The 18,157-nt window shown below is 42.9% G+C and overlaps 1 protein-coding gene across 3 annotated transcripts in view; it reads left to right on the top strand.

The window, feature by feature from the left end:
- The window catches only part of LOC148106220 (uncharacterized), a 94,709-nt gene that overhangs the window by 2,560 nt on the left and 73,992 nt on the right, over nt 1–18,157 (top strand). For 2 of the 3 annotated variants that reach the window (XM_087851121.1, XM_087851131.1), the window contains exons 1-2: nt 8,859–8,977; nt 15,990–16,048. In XM_087851121.1, the coding sequence (XP_087707247.1) occupies nt 16,040–16,048 (9 nt within the window). In that variant the 5' untranslated portion in view covers nt 8,859–8,977; nt 15,990–16,039. Of the gene's footprint in view, nt 1–8,858; nt 8,978–15,989; nt 16,049–18,157 lie in introns of those variants that run through there. The other variant, XM_087851127.1, reaches the window with a different exon arrangement.

Genomic DNA, 18,157 nt, shown 5'->3' with positions numbered 1-18,157 from the left:
GTTTGTGCATGACATCTAAGCCTTGACCTTGTGGATACACACACCATAGTTTCTACATTCCTAGCAGGAGGCCTTTAGACTTCCCACATGAAGAGATAACAAAAAGTTACTGTTCTCTGGCTACAGAAGTATTTGTGAAACCTTTAAGATGCAAAGATGGATCTGCTTCATGTTTGCCTTCGTCTCTGTCTTGGAAAACACCGGGGCGTGTCCCTCCTGTGGGAATGACATCTCGAGTCTAAAGTGACTGCACCACCCTTTCCTCCACACCCATCACTGTTCACTGTCAGCATTACACATGCACATACCCACACAAGGAGCAGCCTGTGCAAATGTACCTGACAGTGGCAGCATTTTTGCCCGGGAACATATTTAACAATGCACACTCGACACCAGTCACATCTCAGCAGGAGGCCACAGGAAACAGATGAGGACTAGTCAGGTTGATCTGGAAAACTACAGTCTACCTATATTTGCCACGCACTGTGCTCACACTGGCAACCTCTGGGCTTATTAACAATGAATCAACATAATTTTCTGTAGAAAGGAGTCAGGCAGACTTGAAAGAGCCTATACTACGAAGATGAGGGCAGAGCGAAAAAGGGGAGGGAACTCGCTTGTCACTCAGTGCAGTTTTCACCCCTCCCTATTTATAATGGGCTCAGCCCATCTTCCTGCATCTGTAAAGCTTGATGTGCACTGTTACTGTTTTCAAGACAGCAAATTCATCCTGAAACCTCTAAAATAACTGTTAATTATTTATTGTGCACCAAAGTGAAACAAACTTTTCTGTTCGCAGCTGAAGCTTCTTAGCCACAGCTCTTTCATAAGTATCAGGGGCGGGGCTAAGAATTGCATGTGATTCTTTATCTCCAGGAACCCCGCAATTACATCTGGCACAACTCTGCATGAAGTAACGCTTTATAAGCCTTTGTGCATCGCGGCTTTGAAGCGCTCCGGCCTTCTATAAGTTTGCTTTTTGTGCCCCCTCTGTTGTACACCCCACCCCACAATCTCCCCCATCCCCCAGCTTGGGACAGAAGACAGAATGTGATGTGTCGTCTCCCTCTCCACACAAAGCAACAGTGCATTGGACACACCTTGGACAGCACAAAGGATGAAAAGCAAGACGAGGCTTGGACACGCAAGACTACGCTGCCAAGCCCGATAAAGACGCTTCAAAAGTCGAGCAGCAAAGAGTGGCCTTCTTCTCTTCTGCTCTCTTCTTTTTTTTCTTTCCAAGGCCTTGCAACGAGAGAGAAAAAAAAAAAAAGCGACCGAAAGCGAGGCTGTCTGAGCAAAAATATATTTTGTCGGTGTTTTTACCTCCTTCTTACATGAGACCAAGGAATGTGATTTTGGGTAATGTTGTGTCTACAGCAAAGTAGACAGCCCACATTTGCATGTAAACTCCTAGATTAACATTTGTATGTCTGCTTTTGGTATGAGCATGGGATTAACCAAAAACATTCCGGCTTTGAAGCAGGCGGCCCATAAATAAACTGCGGCCCTATCTCCAATCCCCTTGTCTCATCAGCCATCCGCTCATAGCCTCGTGAAAATGAGGCCTGCCATTCACACTCAAAATGGACTGGTTACATTTGACCACTTTGCATTTTTTGCACAAAGTTTGGTCACATGTAAATATTTTCTTGTGCCCACCTATTAATTTACATTATGGACCGAATTATATTTTTGCACATGGAAAGTCATTTCTGTGTTGGATTTAAGACGAAACAATGGACAGTGCAGCTTTATACTTTTATTCTATATGTTTTTGTCCCCTTGTTAGTACACAAAATTTCCGAGACATCACAAAACACGACTTTTCACCGGTAGCTCCCTCCTCCTTCGTCTTGCTTCAATCTCTCTCTCTCTCTCTTTCTCTCCTTCGTTGCCTCATTGAAACAGATGGCGTTTTATGCTGGGCACAATCAAGACTATTCAGCGTCAGGCTGGGCAGCCCTCCCCACCTGCGTTCAGCCCAATCACAACCTAATGAACACACTGGGAGCAGTCTGTTCCAAATTACTCCCAGTTGGAGCCAAGGCCACAGGTAACCCCCCCCCCCCCCCCCCCCCCCAACAATCACACTTTCCCCCTTCCTCTCCACCTCACCTCCTTTGCAACAGTTACCTTGCCCACCCGCCCGAACTGATATTGGTTCCAGCATTTAGACCCCAACTCTTACCTTTTAATCAAATCAAGATTCATATCTGTGGGCTGTCAGCATTCCAACACAGCTCAGAGGCTACGTATGTCGCAACAAGCATATAAGTTACACGTGGGGAGATGTAGATTGACAGCCAACGTGTTTATATGTTGGAGATGAATTGCTTCTATTTGATATATCTCTGAGAGCTGTTTTTCCAGATGTGTATAGTGATCTTTGCATCTACCGTTAGCCTTCTCTCCCACCTGGGCATACAAGTACACGCATACACACTCTGCATATACACGTATAAAGAAGCATTCAAAGGCCGTTGTGAATGCTGTGGTGTTAACCACAATAGATCTAGATCAGCATATTTCTATCACTTCAAAGGACCCAATTTATGCACTTTTCGGTTCAGATCACTTGGTCCGTTATTTCAATTCAAGCAGTGTTTGCAGTATTCATAGGCTATATATGCTAATGTTTTATTCATGTGATTGGGTTGAACAAAAACAGAGAAAGTTACCATTATTTTTTAAAAGCCATTGTATTTTTGTATGAAACGGCTACCTGAATTACTTGTTAATACATGTCAGGGCAAGTGTGGGGCATCGGTTGGCAGCTGACACCAAAAGTGTGCTGAAGCCAAGATCCTCTGACATTCTGATACACATTCCAACATCCCAGGGGACAAAGGAATGAAACCAGGAAGCCTGCCTCGTCATGTCCCATCAGTTGCTATAGGACCTCAGGAACCCCAGGCCAACTACCAGCTGCCATGTGGGTGTCCATCACTGAGCTTGACAGGAGTGCTGCCCTGCTGGCTGCCCTTCTTCACTGTCCCTCTGGTCAATCTACACCTCAATTGGCCCTGCGCTGGTGGGTGAAGCCTGCTCCTTCTGCTGCATGTCAAAAAGAGCCAGGATCCACAGAGGAAGTGCAAATATCCTCTAATGGCCTTGATCCAGATGGATGCATCCATGACAATAGGCCCCCGTGCCTGTGGTTTGGGTTTTTTGTCAGTGAGCAACACAGAGGCCACCACAATAACACAGCAAAATTATGCATGCAAGCCAAGTACCATTGACATGTTAAAGAGTACTGGCAGTTGCTATGATAATTAAGTTACCTCATTCCAAGGCAGAGAGCTCTTTTCTCTTAACATGTCTTTAAAGGCATTTTGGGGACATTAGGCAGGCTTTAAGACAATACATACAGAATGACAAATAATGGATTCAGTAGCTCACCATTTCTCAGCTCATTTGCCTAACACAGGGCTATACATCTCGAAGTGAATGCTGCTTGATGGGATTGCCTTCAGAGGTGTGCTTTGTAGGTTTTCCATTCTATCACTCAAGAGACTGACATATTCTATGAAGTCCATATGGACATGTTAAGGATAGGCGGAGTATGAAATATTAAGATGGCTGATCTATTTCATGACAGCGACAAACAACGGATTCTCTTTGTTGGGACCTGTAGGCTTGAAGCATTGCTCACAAGTATGATATTACCGTCTGTAATGTCACACTTGCCGTGAGTGAAGACTGACCCGTTTAAGCAAGCAATAACATCAATGGCAAACCCTCTGTTCACATTGCTTTTAACAGAGATGTTTGGTTACGTCAAGGGGTGTCTGATCTCCCTCTGCCTCCATAGGGTCTCACCGAGAGTGACCACTTTGTGTACAGCTGGGGTATGTTTGGCTAGTAAAGTAAAACCAGGAAGCCTTTGAAACTTAACCAAAGCCTCTTCAGGAAAAGGTTGGAAGTTCACTCTTATTTGGAAACTGCAAAGCTTTCTCCGTGGACACACTGAGCCGGGTCAGGAACATCAGAAGCCAGGTTTCTTCCTACATCAACGCAGCTGCACACTGCAACTTCAAGTCAGTGAAAAGATCTGTGCCTAGATGTTACTCGACTGACTTGGACATGTTTCCTTTATTATATTTTAGCCGACACATCAAGAACAGGTCGTCACAATTATTTTTAATGTCTAGTTCAATTAAAGCAGATGTCTCGTGCACGTACCGCCACGTTCTTTCTGTTTTTGCTAAATAGTGAAAATCTGACATTGCAGACAGGCGCTGAGTGAAAAGATTTCAAAATGCGACTCTAGCACTTTCAAGGCAGGTCCTCTGTGTTAACAAGATGGTAGTTAATGGTTCTGCTTTTATGGCGGTGGTCGCATGTATAATTAAGCTGCTGTTGTATTTGTCATAAAAATCACCGGGGTGCAGGAAATGTTGCAGGAGCCATTTTTACTTTGAGCAGTGGAAAATTAAAACTGTCAAAACCCCACGATGTTGTTTTGACATCATTCCAATGTTTATGGATTTTCCTGTGTGTGGTTGAGGTTTTCGTATTAAAAACACTTTAGTGCCTCACCTTGTGTTTGTTGGGGGAACAAAGGTTGCAATGTTTGCACAATGCAGATTGTCCCTTCTGGGAGGTCTTGCCTCTGGTGCTACTTGTTGAGAAACATGTGGCATGTCTGCCATTAATGAATGTCTCACTGTTACCTGCTTTGTTCCTGAATCATACAGTTCATGTAACAATATTTTTACCCATTATGATGGCATAACTATTTAATACTCCATTGTAGTGGAGGATTTGTGCCACTCACGTGCCATGGGTGTAACAGCAGGCCAGCAATGGAAAATCCCATTGAAACAGGTGTTGCCAAGCCACACTGATGACCTCTTAGCCTACATGGCACCATATCCCCAGAGCAGTTTGGTGTTTGCATACACGTAGAAATGGCATGAACAGTGATCTCTAAGTATTTTTTTTTCTGTAGAAGAAGCAGTTTCTGGAAGCAAACATTTTCCCCAAAACAAACACACAGAAAGGGCAAATTTTCTAAGCTGTGCTTCATTTCTTCATTTTGTCGACAAGCAAAACAGTATTAAGAATTAGTTACTTACAAGGATTACTGAAATTTAAGGTGGCAGCTCGTTGGCAGATATTCATGCACTACAGACGCCCAGATAAGCCTTATGTTTGATTAACCTGCATGGCCCCAGTGATATCTATGGAGATGAGTTTGGGTGTCATGGCCCTGATGTCACCTCCACAGCACAAGCTCCCTGCCATGCTTATGACTCTGTATCTATGCTAATATGGGGATCAGCAGGGTAGAAAGCTCATCTGACTCGTGCTTTTGCCTTATCTTATCACCCTCCTTGCCCTGCTCCTTTCTGCACTGCTTCGCTACGTAAAAAAAAGTTTAGCCTCTTCTTACTCATCTTTCTTCCTCGATCGCTCACGTGCACATCTTCCTGCCTTTTCCTCTATTTTACATGTCTGTTTCTCATCTTTGCTTTGGCCGTGTCAACTTCTGCAATGCTTTATTGGATTATCAACCAGTCATACCTAATGTTATGCACTGGACATGCCACTGAATTTCTGAGTTACTCAGATCTATGTAGTTTATTTCAGATCAAACAGACTTTGTTAGCTCCTTGGCGAAAGCATAATTGGTATGAGTCATCGAGTGAAACAGTCAAATTAAAAGTGCATCTAAAAAAGTTATCTCACGTAGGTTTGCGATCAAGAATGGGTCAGTCCAGACAATAAATCCTGTCTGACTGAACTAACACCCCCGCTTTGCCCCTCTTAGCCTCTTTGTCTCTATCACGCCCTGCCTCCCTGGCATGATTATTCCTTATCATGTATTTATTTGTTTAATCCACCCCTTCCCCCACAACACTTGGCGGCCCCATGCACGAGCTGCCTGTCTGGCAGCAAGGCCCCCACATCCCCCACCTCCTCCTACTTTTCCATATCCACTCCCCATGCCATCTCCACCCAGCCCCAGCCCAGCCACAATGGCTGGATGTTGCTTCCAGAGCCTCAGTGCTTCATTCAGGGGGAAGAGACCCCCACCTCCTCATTTCATCTTTACATCCCTCCCACTTGCATGTGGCCACCACTAGCCAGCCTCTATGCGCACTATAAATAATGGATGCATTAACATGCATGAATATCTTTTTAGAAGGGGGGTGGGAGTGCCTTAATTCATTATTAATCCCCTTCAAGGCAAAATGGGCCGCAGCTCCAGTAGAACTAGGCCCCTGCTAAACCCTTTTTGGGACTTCACTTGTCTATGCCGTATTCCTCTTTTTTTTTTCCCAGAATTGGTTACTAACTCCACCCACCCATGTCTACATAACCCCCTTTTTTTTTTAAAGCTCCTCCTTCTGACCCCTCAATCTCTACTAAAACACATCTGGATAGTGGGTAATCTTTAATGCTTTTGTGGATTTGGGGGTGGGGGTGTTAAATTGAGATCCTAGGCCGATCATCTCAAAACACAGCCTGGTTAAGTGTCACTTGGTTCATATGGGAAAAGTCAGACACCACTGCTATGCCAGATGGTCTATTTATTTTTCATTTTCAAATATTCCATAGCAGGGAAAGGGGATGCAGGTAGTTCTGGCTTTGAAGTTACCACTCGTGCCATTTGGTTCAAGAGCAGATTTAGCAATGGGAGAATGGAAGTAAGAGCAGGGGGTGTGAGGTGGAGGGGATAGAAGGGAAGGATGGGCTGATAGAAAACACTGGTGCAAACCTGGTTAGAGAGCGTTACGTTACACATGTGGGTGGTTGGTGGGGAATTATGTTATTTTAAAACTTGGAACACTACATTAGGTATTTGGGACATTAGATCAAATACATGGGTTAGAGTTTAAGAGCATGTGTTTCAAGGAGATAAATTACTATACAGTGAATTAACAAAGGCACGTTGGGTTGACTGTATGTGTTAGCACGCTCGTGTGGATTTATTAACAAGATAGAAAATGTGCATATTTTTTAGTGTATCGGTGTGATTCATAGTGCACACCCCTCTTCCACCACACACCCCTCTTCCACCACTAGGTCGCACTGCCTGCTTCGCTGCCTCTTTCCTGCCTGCCACAGTCCCCTGACTGATCCAACCAATCGCACACAGACAACAGAACCACATGAGCACGTCATCCTATTGCAAAATACTACACTAAACACATGCGTTTATATTTGGGCACAGGCTCAGTGCATTCACACAGTCCTACACATACTGGATATGTGCCCACCTTACTCACCACATTGATACAATGTACATAATCCTGTTTGTTTGAATTGCCATGGCTTATAAATATAACAAATCCAAACAGTCAAACACATCTTTATTATTCCAGTATTTGTTATACATCAATATGTATTTTTTTCCAGAATATTGGTACAGTAGCCTATAGAAAAATGGATTAAAATTTAAAAGCACATTCAATTTTTTTTAGGATTTTATAAAGGAGTTGGAGTGTGCCAGGACTTTTTCTCCGGCCAAAGTTAGAAAAGAGATACGGAGTTAAACATTTTTGACAAGCTGTAGTTGTGACTGAGACAGTAAAACCTCATGTTTGACAAATACTTGCCTGAGGGTTCAGGTTCTGAGATAGACACTGGTGTAAACATCCAGACAGACTACTTGTTGTTGAGTAAAATAAATAATAATTTTGGTTCTGGAAAGTTTCACTCACAGGCTGTTGGATCTGCTGTCGTTTGCTCCTCTTTGCTCTCGTCTCTCAGTCTGGATGGTGGCAGAGATACGGAGTTAAACATTTTTGTTTAACTCCGGATCTGCTGTCGTTTGCTCCTCTTTGCTCTCGTCTCTCAGTCTGGATGGTGGCAGCAGGGGCTGTTTTGTTGACACATACAGGACCTGGTCTCAAGAATTTTCTCAGCTGAATGTTTGGATCTCAGGTTCTCAGCACGAGGCTGGGGACAGGTTGTGAGCTTTAGGCACCACGCTGTTACTCTGAACTTCGCTCAACCCCTTGAATTCCTTTTCCTGAGCAGGATATTGAAATACAGTGAAGTATTGGCACATTGATGCCCGTCTATCACTGGGGCCTACAAGGGGATTGGGGTAAAAGGAGACCCTGTGTAGATCAGAAATGGGCTGCCGGGTCTGGGTTCAAAGGTAAAGAAAAGAGACCTGGGTGTGGAAAGAACGAAGACCAGCTTCTGCCACATCGCATTGACTAATCACAGACCAGTATAGGTACTTATATTAAATTGTGCACCCTCATTATTCTTCTTCCAAGCTGTCTTAAAGGATTGCTGGATTTAAATATTAAATATACAAATGTGTAACAAAAGTTTGTCAGCTACCTCCTTTTAAGACAAACTAAAAAAGGTAAAACTGTATTTAGCTGTCTGAGCTTTGCTTTTTCAATTGGATGATATTATTTTATCAACAGGTGTTCCACAAATTGGTGCAATACTGTAGCTTTCGCAGTCCTGTATATCCTGAAACATTTTCTTACCAGCTGCGTTGTATAGCATTTGTGAAAGAGTGATGATGCCGCCTTCATTGCATAATCGTGGCCGTAAATGCGCACAGCGCACCAGGAAATGAACCTTGCCGGCGCATCGCAGGGGGGTAGGATGATGTGGATGTGGCTGGTTATATAAAACTATAGGGCACAGTTTGAATGAGCCAGATGGGATGATAGTTGTCATTTTAAAGAGTAACGAGCTTCTTGTCGGCTTTGGGACATGTCGCTACTGCATGACCTTGTGAACTTGTCTGCTGCGTGACTTCAAAAAATGGCTCCCCGAGCACCCCTTCACATCCCTGGGTTTATTTGCACAGGCAGTTGCCCAAGCAGGAAGTGACATCAACGGGTCCAAAGTAAAAATATGTCGCAGGACGGGCTGTCTAGGATGTCCAGGACCGGTGTTTGTAAGGGAGGATGCCTCGCACCGGCTCCACAGAGAGTGATGCTCACTGAGGGATGCAGGAGAGCGCCACACAGGCGAGACAGACACCGGAGGCTGAGTGAGTCGCCTGCTGACTGAGTGCTTTATGCCGTCACTTTCATTCATGCAAGTTCAGATATGGTGCCATACTTTGCCCCTGTCTAAAGCCGGTGACGCAGCGCATAGCGGGCGATAAGTCTTCACTGTGTGTTGAATTGAGGGATTTTGTCGGTGTCGCTCCTTTGAGAGGAGGGTTGAGATGTGTACCGCGATAGAAGATGAAAAAAAAAACCCCTCTGTTATGAATTCAAGTGGAGGAGAGCAGTGAAATCCGTGCGAGGCTTTCGGTGCGCTTTTGCACATTTTGATACACTAAACTGTGCAGATTGTTTTAAAAAACATGAATGACAGCGTTAAAAGTAATAAAAACAAACGGCACATATTAAGTTTAACAAGTTGGACGCGTAGCACATAGCTTTTCAAGCGGCTTCTCAACACATAAATGGCGTCTATTTTTATCCGTCCTGCGTGTGTGTATGTCGTCCTCACCAGGGAGGCTCTGACAGACCCTGCCGTGCGTCCAGGCTGAAAGTACTGCAGTCACGTGGTGTCTGCTATTATCCAGCCTCGCGTCAGGTACAGCCTACCTACTGTTGTTTCGAAACCGTTTCCGGGATTATATCCCTCCAGTTGAAGATGAGAAAAGTAAATTGTAGGGAAAATTAAAAGAACTCCCTTTCAGTTAGTAACAATTTAAAGCTTTAATATGTTAACATTTAATATTCCCAGGGAACAAACAGACTAACAAATAAAAAATGAACACCAGAAAGCTCACATTTCTACGCTTCATAACTTAGTTTTGATAAAATAAAATAAAGCCCATAAAGTGCAAGCTTCTTGCGTCATACCTGTACAGATCTCAGCATCTCAGCCTGACAAGCGGTGTCAGGCTGAGATGCTTATCTACAAGTGCCGATTATTTATTATGTTATGCAGACACAAATTTAAATGTAATACATTTATTATTATTACTTTTACTGCTCCTACCAGGTAAAAGTTCATACTGCTAGATGTTATCTACATATTGTACATTTATGCATTATATATAGCCTATAATTCATGCTTCAGCTGTATTAGCTTTATGATTAAGACACTAAATCAAAATAGATCTTAACCACACTTAAAATAATTTATGAACTGCACAGTGGTGCTGCTATTTCATACATTGGGCACTTGTGTGCAGTAGCATCTGAGATTACTGGTCTATATAACTCACACTGCTTTTGCCTGCCTGTCTGGAGTGATAGCTTCATTATTCATGGTTGCGTGTAGACAGCAGTGCTTAATCTCTGGCTTGAATGGGGCATCCTGTTACTCTGGAAATAAATGCCTTTGCGTGGTCAGCCTTATCTGGAACACGTTCAGGAACAGAGAGGCACCAAATAACAGGGAGGACTGCTGTGCTGAGCCTCAGGGTGGCAACAGCAGCTAAAAACCCTACCCTACTGTGGCATTTGGGGGCGATTTGAGGCCAGTGGTAATTAGCCAGGCCGGACCCAGGAGCACGGCCATATATTCTCAGTGGTGAAAAGGTCTGGGCAGGGGGTCTATTGGCGTTCGACAGGTGCAGCGGGAGGAAGGCGTCAGGAGTTTAGGCAATCAAAACCAGAGATGAGGCCAAATGACAGCATCATTTGGCTTCTAGGGTCACCAAGAGTCTCTTCCTTCCATGATACTGAATATTTGTAGATGTGTGCGCATTAGTGCGTGCATCTTTGTATGTGTTCAGACTGCATGTGTGTGTGCATGAGATGGTTACTGGTGTGCGACACTGGGGTGGGGAGGTCAGCGGGTCATGTTTTGAGTTGCAGTAATCATCTGTCTCATTTTATCTGGCTCACACTTTCACAAAAAAGATCACTTCTTGTCTAATCACACTTGTGTCCACTAGTATTATACAGCAGTCCCTGAGAAGGTTGGATCGTTTGGCTCTTATAATAGTGGTTTAAAAAAAAAAAAAACAGTTTATGGTATATAGTATAGTAGTAGTATACGGTTTTGTTATGTTTCGATGCCAAGAGGGCGACTAAGTTGAGGAATAATCTGGAATCTATCTCTACTGTTAGTGGGACACACAACTCATTGTACTGGCTGTTAGCGGGAGGAAAAGCAGTGGTGCTGACCATGCTATGTTTTTTCTTGCTTCCTGGCTGTTCTGCTTGAACTCTATAATCCTGGTTACAGCCATTACAAATCCTGCTGTCTTGACTTGAGACCCCAGACAGGAGACAGGCTCTGCAACTTGGTTTCATTTAGCATTCCTCTGGGCTTTACGGGCAGGTGTTTGACATTACTGGCAGGATATTTATTGGAAACTTTAAAGGCAACTTTTTTGCTTACCTCTCAATTAGGCACAGACACACATGCAGACACACACACGCACACACACAATGTGTACTGTAGGTGCAAGCAAATAGACAAGGGCGCTGACATGCTTTAACACATAAGGGGATGATCCATATAGAACATTCTGAGATTGACAGTATGGATGATTTGCAGAACGTGTTATCACTTCTTTCTCCAGCTCTGTCCAACACTTTTTGGCTTTTAAAGCGCACATCAACACCATGCAATCCACCCATGACCCATGACTATCCCTATCTCTCTACATGCAGCCCCTCTCCCCTTCACCCATTATGTCAGGCCAGTCTATGGAGTGGGGTAGAAATAGAGTCGGTGGGAAGATGGCACGTGTGGCCAATAATTACCGAAGCTTAGTAAGGCCAGTGGCTGTGATGTGCAATTCTCAAATCAAGGTGCAGCCTGAAGACTCAGCCACTGCCGCTGCTGCCCTCTGCTACTTGATTGCTGGCAGCTGGTTGAGCCATGTCAAGTGGCAGGCAGGGAAATGTGAAATCCCAGATAAAGCACAGAGCCCTAAAAAGCCATGAAGCTCAAGTAATGAGGAAAGTGATGGGGTTTGGGGTTTGGGCATGCTTAGCAGGCAGGCAGGAGCCAATGCTAACGCTTTCAACCTCTCCCTCTTCTTGGTATGTCTGTATGTGAGAAAAAGAGGAGGGGTGAAGGTGTTTGTATATTTGACTTTCCTAATCCTGGATTTAAGAGGATCCACCAAACTTCAACAATGCAGAACTGGTGGGTAGGTCAGCACAGTTCGAGATATACCCAACCTAAATCCTTCCAGGTCATCCTCAGCCATAAATCATGTACCTACAGTACATTCTGCCTATGCTTTCATTTTTCCCAGGGCCAGTTTCTTTAAAAATCAAGTTAAAAATGCCCGTAAAATCCCCCTCTCAAGATCTGCAGAATCATTTCTGATATTAATGGCAACCTGATTTGGAACAATTGTAGCAGTTAAACGCATTCCTAGTTTTGTGGAGGCCATTATTCCTGGTTTTTAATCACCCCTTCAGTTTTTATAACCTCTCCAAGCCTTGTGCGGGGCTGAGGGGACCATATGTGGGCACAGAACAGGGGCCTGTATGTATGAAACAGATACAAATCAAATTTCACACTGAAGTGGAAGATAAAACTGAAACCTACTTTTTTAATATTAAAAATGCTTTCAATAAGGCTAAAGCTCAGAAAACTCAAACAATCCTGCAAATGTCCATACTGCTGCTTATAGGATCACATTAGCTAAAGCTGTAGAGTTTTAATGTCTAATTATATGTTTGTAATCATTTGTTTTTCTAATTTTACACATATTTTCCTCTTTTGTCAGCATTGTAAACAAACAAGAGGAATAAATGTGGTATTTGAAAACCATTGAAACCATTCTCTAAGCAACTTCATTTTATGCACCTAAAAGTTTAACAATAAATCCTCATTGTTTCTTTAATGGACTTGATTTACCAAAAAACATTTTGGAGGCAAATTTGGTTTCCGCTTGATTTAATTTGTCAATATTTTCTTATGTGTGTGCACTAATATGTGTGTGCATGTGAGGGGGGAATATTTATCCCTTTTAAAAGTGCAAACACTTGCATTTATTTGTCTTTTTTTAATTTATGCAGTGTTTCTGACACATTTCTATCTATTAACCTCCTAGGACCTGGCGTCCACATATGTGGACATAACATTTTGGCTTATTTAGACCAAAATACTAAATCTTGCTCTACAAGGGGCTGATATCCACTTACGAGGACGTTATACTGCCACTGTTCTATCGAAATTTTAAACGAATATCCTCATTTTTCTTAAAAACAAAAATTCAGATAAAAAAAAAAAAATCTGGTAATTCTTTGTTTTTACATTCATCAGGTCCCAATCATCCCAAATATCAAAGAGAAAATAAAAATGCATGCCATGAAAGAGTTTCGGGTCTTAGGAGGTTATTTATTTATTTATTTATTTAGGACAGTGCATGTTAATGAACATAAATGTAAAAAAAAAAAAAAATTACATGAATGTAAACATACCAGATTATAGCCAAGGGCTAATTTCCATCTGTTGTCCTTAAGCATAAAAAATAGACATAATAATTCATAAAAATGCATCATTCATTCATAATAAAAACTCCTTAAGATAATTACAGTTGCAATTCTCAATAAAATATCGACAAATTAAATAAATTAGAAACCAAGTGTGTGTCTTGTGTTGTCGAATAATACACAGTATTGAAGTAGTTGTTTTAGGCATATGTTATTTGGAAGTCCAGACGTGCAACACTGCTGCCAGTGTTCACCACGATGATGTAGCGTGAAACCCAACGCAGTGGTTCACTTTGGGCAATAATAGCTTCACAATGTTTGTTAGTATAGCAGAAATTTAATTTGGGGATTTAGGGTTGTTGACAAAACAAATAGCTGCAAGCGGTTGTGGCATAATTGCTGGAATATAGTGAACTCGGTGAGGTTAAGTGCTCCTTTTTTCACGTGCTTGTTCATAATGAGCACTTGACAACATACCACATGCATAAATTGTGGTAAAAAGTAAGACTTCCACCACCCGGGTGTATGAACTTTGGACCTTTGCATCCCCAGATGACTTCCTCACTGCCCCACTGGGGAAACTTTTTTTTTTGGCCATATAAATAAATAATCCAGTCATTTTTCTGATTAAATTAAGTTATTTAAAATATCGAACATCTAGTCACCAAAAATGTCTGTCAGTTTTAGCAGATTTGGATGAGGGCTTGTGGCGCTGTGTGTTAACTGATTTCACATATTTCTTTAAAATATAAAGTCAGATTTTTGAATATGCTGAAGATTGCAGTCTGTCAAAGTCACAAATCAGATTTGCAGAACGTATGAGTGAGTTATTTGATTTTTAAAGTGACATTTAGGGTTTTGGATTTCGTTTAATATTGTACTAAGCTGTTTTAATCCATCACTGCCACATGTTATGCATCAGTGGAATTTAGCAAATTGAATTTTGTCAGTATCCGTGGAGCCAGTTATGCAATACAAACTTTTAAAGACTGTGGTGCCCTCTTGTGAAGTACAATGCACTTTGGTTAGTAAGCTCAGTGAGCCAGGGATTCTTAAATATGTGTGTTTGAATTAGAAATCCATATCTTAAAGCATTAATGATGTATTGTTAATTTTGGGAATTGATTTGTTTTTGACAAAAAAGGCAGAAGCTGAATGAAATGTTAAAGTTTCCTAAATATATATAAAATCAAGATAGTAAGCGAATAGGCTGAAAAAAGAAAATTTAAAATAGCTGCAACATTAATCACATTTAATGCAGAAGATGAAGACAAATTAATTAAGCCAATCAATTTTCAGCATCAGAGCTTTGGTTCAACTTAAACTGACACACACACAAATTATATATGAAAAATCGAATGCAACAGAGGGCCAGAGGGGGACGAGACCTGAACTGGAATGTGGGACAGAATAGAGCTCGCTGTCTTCCTACTTATATTCATCCCTTCTCCCACCTGTTTCTAGGTCTGCACAGCTGGTGTAATTTGTTACTGAGTTATCGTTCTTTATGATCTCTAAGCTTAGCTTAATCTTTAGTTAATTTAATGCAGCTAGTCTTTAGCCTCGAGGTTTCACAGTATTTGATAAAATGTGTGAAGTCTTGTCTTGCTGACGGTTTACTTATAGTTCACCGAAACACCTGGCTGCTCAGACACCAAATAGTCTCACTCCACTGCAGTAGGTGACACCCTGTCACGCCTGGCTTGATGGCATAATTTACCCAAGTCACAGTTATGCAAGCCAGGAGGGCACGGGGTGGTTCATAGAGAGTCTTATTGCTTGTTTACCCTGCGCTTCATGGCCCCCCGCCAGCACCTACAGCAATTATCACCTTGGAGGAATGTAGGACTCTCGTGTTAAATACTCTTTGCCCCCCCTGTTGGAAGAGGGCAGGGGGTGGCTGCTCCTCCCAGTGGACATCAGGGGGTTGGTGATATAGTCAGTGGGTGCAGGTTTGAGTATAGTGTGTGTATATGTATTTGTAGCGGTGCAGGAGACACAAGAGGTCTCCTTCCTCAAACACATGTGCTTGCAACTCCCAATAGTGTAAACAAGATTTGGGTGGTGTGTTTGCAAAGTAAATTAGTTTCTACAGATCTCTATTTCACTTAAAAAACATAGAAGGAGCAGAGGGTTATCCAGGGGCAACTATTAGATTTCACCTTCATGCTGAAGTCCATTATGTTAAAACAAATACTGCAACTTTTTGTCTCGTGACTGGTAAATTAGCCCAACCACAATCACAACTTTACAAGCGACTGTAGCGCACTGTAAAAAGTGGCTTTTAATGCACATCTGTGTAAGAGAAAGTGCGAGGAAAAACTAGATCGCGGAGGGTGTCTAGACGTGAGAGTTGTATTATATATGATGCTCTTTGCTCTTGAAGGGAATTCCATTTGAACATATGACATGTTGGCACAGGAATGTAGCCAGACACACACACCTTTCTTCCTCTTCCATCTTTCTGTGGCCCATATCAAACGTCTTTATGAGTGCGAAGAAAATAGTCGGGAAATAGTATCACATGTGCCGTAGGGAGTAAAGATACCATGGAAATCAATTGTGTATGGAATCACTATTTTCTGACCATGATTGATGCTTTGAGCTTATGCATTTTTATCTTCACTTTTACAGGCTCTGTATCACGGCTGTCTGCTTAAAGGGATGCTGTCTGCTATCCAGTTATGGCGGAGGTAAGAAAACAACATGTTGTGAGTGTGCCTAGTGCTCTCTCTGCTTTAGATGACAGTGCTGACATGAAGGTACAGTGTTGGTGTTGTAATTGCTTCAAAGTCAGCACAGTAAGTGAGCATCGTCTTGAAACGTCTCGCTAATTTTGACCTCAGTTACCCCGAGACCAGCGACTGTGCTCTGTCCTGACCAGTCTGCGTTAAGCTGTGCATTGATTAACCCCTCCTTGAAGGCAGCCACCCTTAAAAAGCAAGGGCCTTTACACGTTGTGACAAACCAAAGTATCCCCGCAGTGTCATCAGATCACTTCGCCACTTTCAATTAGCGATCATCTTTTGCCACATACTGGTAGGGCAGAAGTGCTCTGTTGAGCCAGATGAGCAGCTCAGTCCTGTCCCAAAGGTCCAGAGCTCTTATAATTTATTCATGCATGCATGCACAGGCAGACAAGACAAAACACACCCATCCTGTAGCAGGACAAACAGCTGCCAGCTAGAAGAGAGTGTAGCAGAGTGAGGGTGGGTTAAGGTGCAGAAAGCAGAGGCCACTGTAACTACACGAGGCACAATCAGCACATCATCTGCACTTACTTGTCAGGAGTTAAACTTCTTCGCGTTGTCATGGCAACATACTTTACTCTGCCACAGGGGATGTTCTTCTCTATTTCAAATTGGACTGTAACGTCGGAGTTGGTTAAAGGGAATTACTTCACTGTACTCAGACATAGATTTCTTTGAAGATGAGGACCATGATGTACTGAGCTTGATGAAATGTTTTGATCTCGATATGTATGGTAATGAATCTGGTGTTATATATGCATGCTTTTTGCTTTGTTTTGGTTTTTATGCGGAGCCTTTAACCTTCAGACATTAGCGCGTTGTTTGTCTTAGCCTCATTTCAACAATAATTGCAGCAGTTGCAGGCTTTCTTTTTTTGTCTTATTTGTGCTGGGCCACCCTAACCGGTAGTGTGGTTGTAAGCGAGCTCCTCTCGCCTTGCAGACTTCTGCTTCCCTCAGCACGCTCACTGCTGCGGCACTCATCCACGAGCAACACACTCATTCACACGCGCTTTCGCATGACTACACTAATGCACAAACAGGACTTTGGCCTCGGTTGGCTCACGCACACTCAGTTACTCACTCAGGAATTATCGTCGTAGTAAAACCAGAGAAGAAGAGCGAGAGAGACATGAAGACAGAAAGCGGGACTGAGACCGGGGAAACGGAGGGAGGGAAAGGGACAGTGATTGCTCAAACAGAAGCGTTTTATCCCCAAGCGGTTTTTAAATGCTGCCACGTCCGTGACCCCAGTCGTGGCACACCATTGTTCCCTCCAGTAGATGTTGTGGCCACAAACTTTTTTTTTTACATGTATTTTTCCACCAACAAGAGTAACATTTGAGAATTGTTATTTGTGCTGCAGGTGTTCAGTGTCAGTGTTTTTGTCTTTGAGCGTCTGGTTAAAGGTTGTACCGCTCGGCAGCTTAGTCATAGTGTGTTTTGAAGGATGTGACAGACGTGTTCTGGAGTGTGTTGTTCTGCTGTTCTCACATTTTTCTCTCTCTGTCAGTTCCTCACTTACTCTGGCTGTGTGTTTGTGTGTGTGTGTTCCTTCTCTGGTCCGCTGCTTTGGCACAAAAAGAAATACTGGGCCGCCCCATTCTTTGTTCTGCTTCCTGTAGGAAACTAGCAGCAAATTGTGGCTCAATGAGGCGTTGCTGTTTTGTGTGGTCTGATAAAGTGCAAACGAAACCGTCTGGGCTACACTGGCCTGCTGCAGTGCTTTCCATTGTAGATTGGACTATGAATGTAGGTCTGTGTGATGGTTGGTTAGTGTTGAACATTAGGTGATGTAGGGGAGGGGAGGGGTGGTGCTGGGTCTAGGGCCCATTCACGCAGTTTTAAGATGTCACCCAGTGTTTGGAGCTGCTGTCCACTGTGTTTAATTGTGACGATGGGTCATTAGAAGTCTGCTTAAGACTAGAAAGAGTCTGATGACTCGCTTGCTTTCAAGGGTTTCGAAATCCAAATATTGTAGAGTTCTCATATAAAGTCAGCGTGACACACTTGTCAAAGTGATCAGAGCGGGGCATATGTGTGTGGGTGTGTT

The sequence above is a fragment of the Neolamprologus brichardi genome, chromosome 2 (genome assembly GCF_056152115.1).
Source record: "Neolamprologus brichardi isolate AB-2024 chromosome 2, ASM5615211v1, whole genome shotgun sequence".
In the NCBI taxonomy this organism is placed as follows: Eukaryota; Metazoa; Chordata; class Actinopteri; order Cichliformes; family Cichlidae; genus Neolamprologus; species Neolamprologus brichardi.
This window is presented reverse-complemented; position numbering and strand designations above follow the sequence as displayed.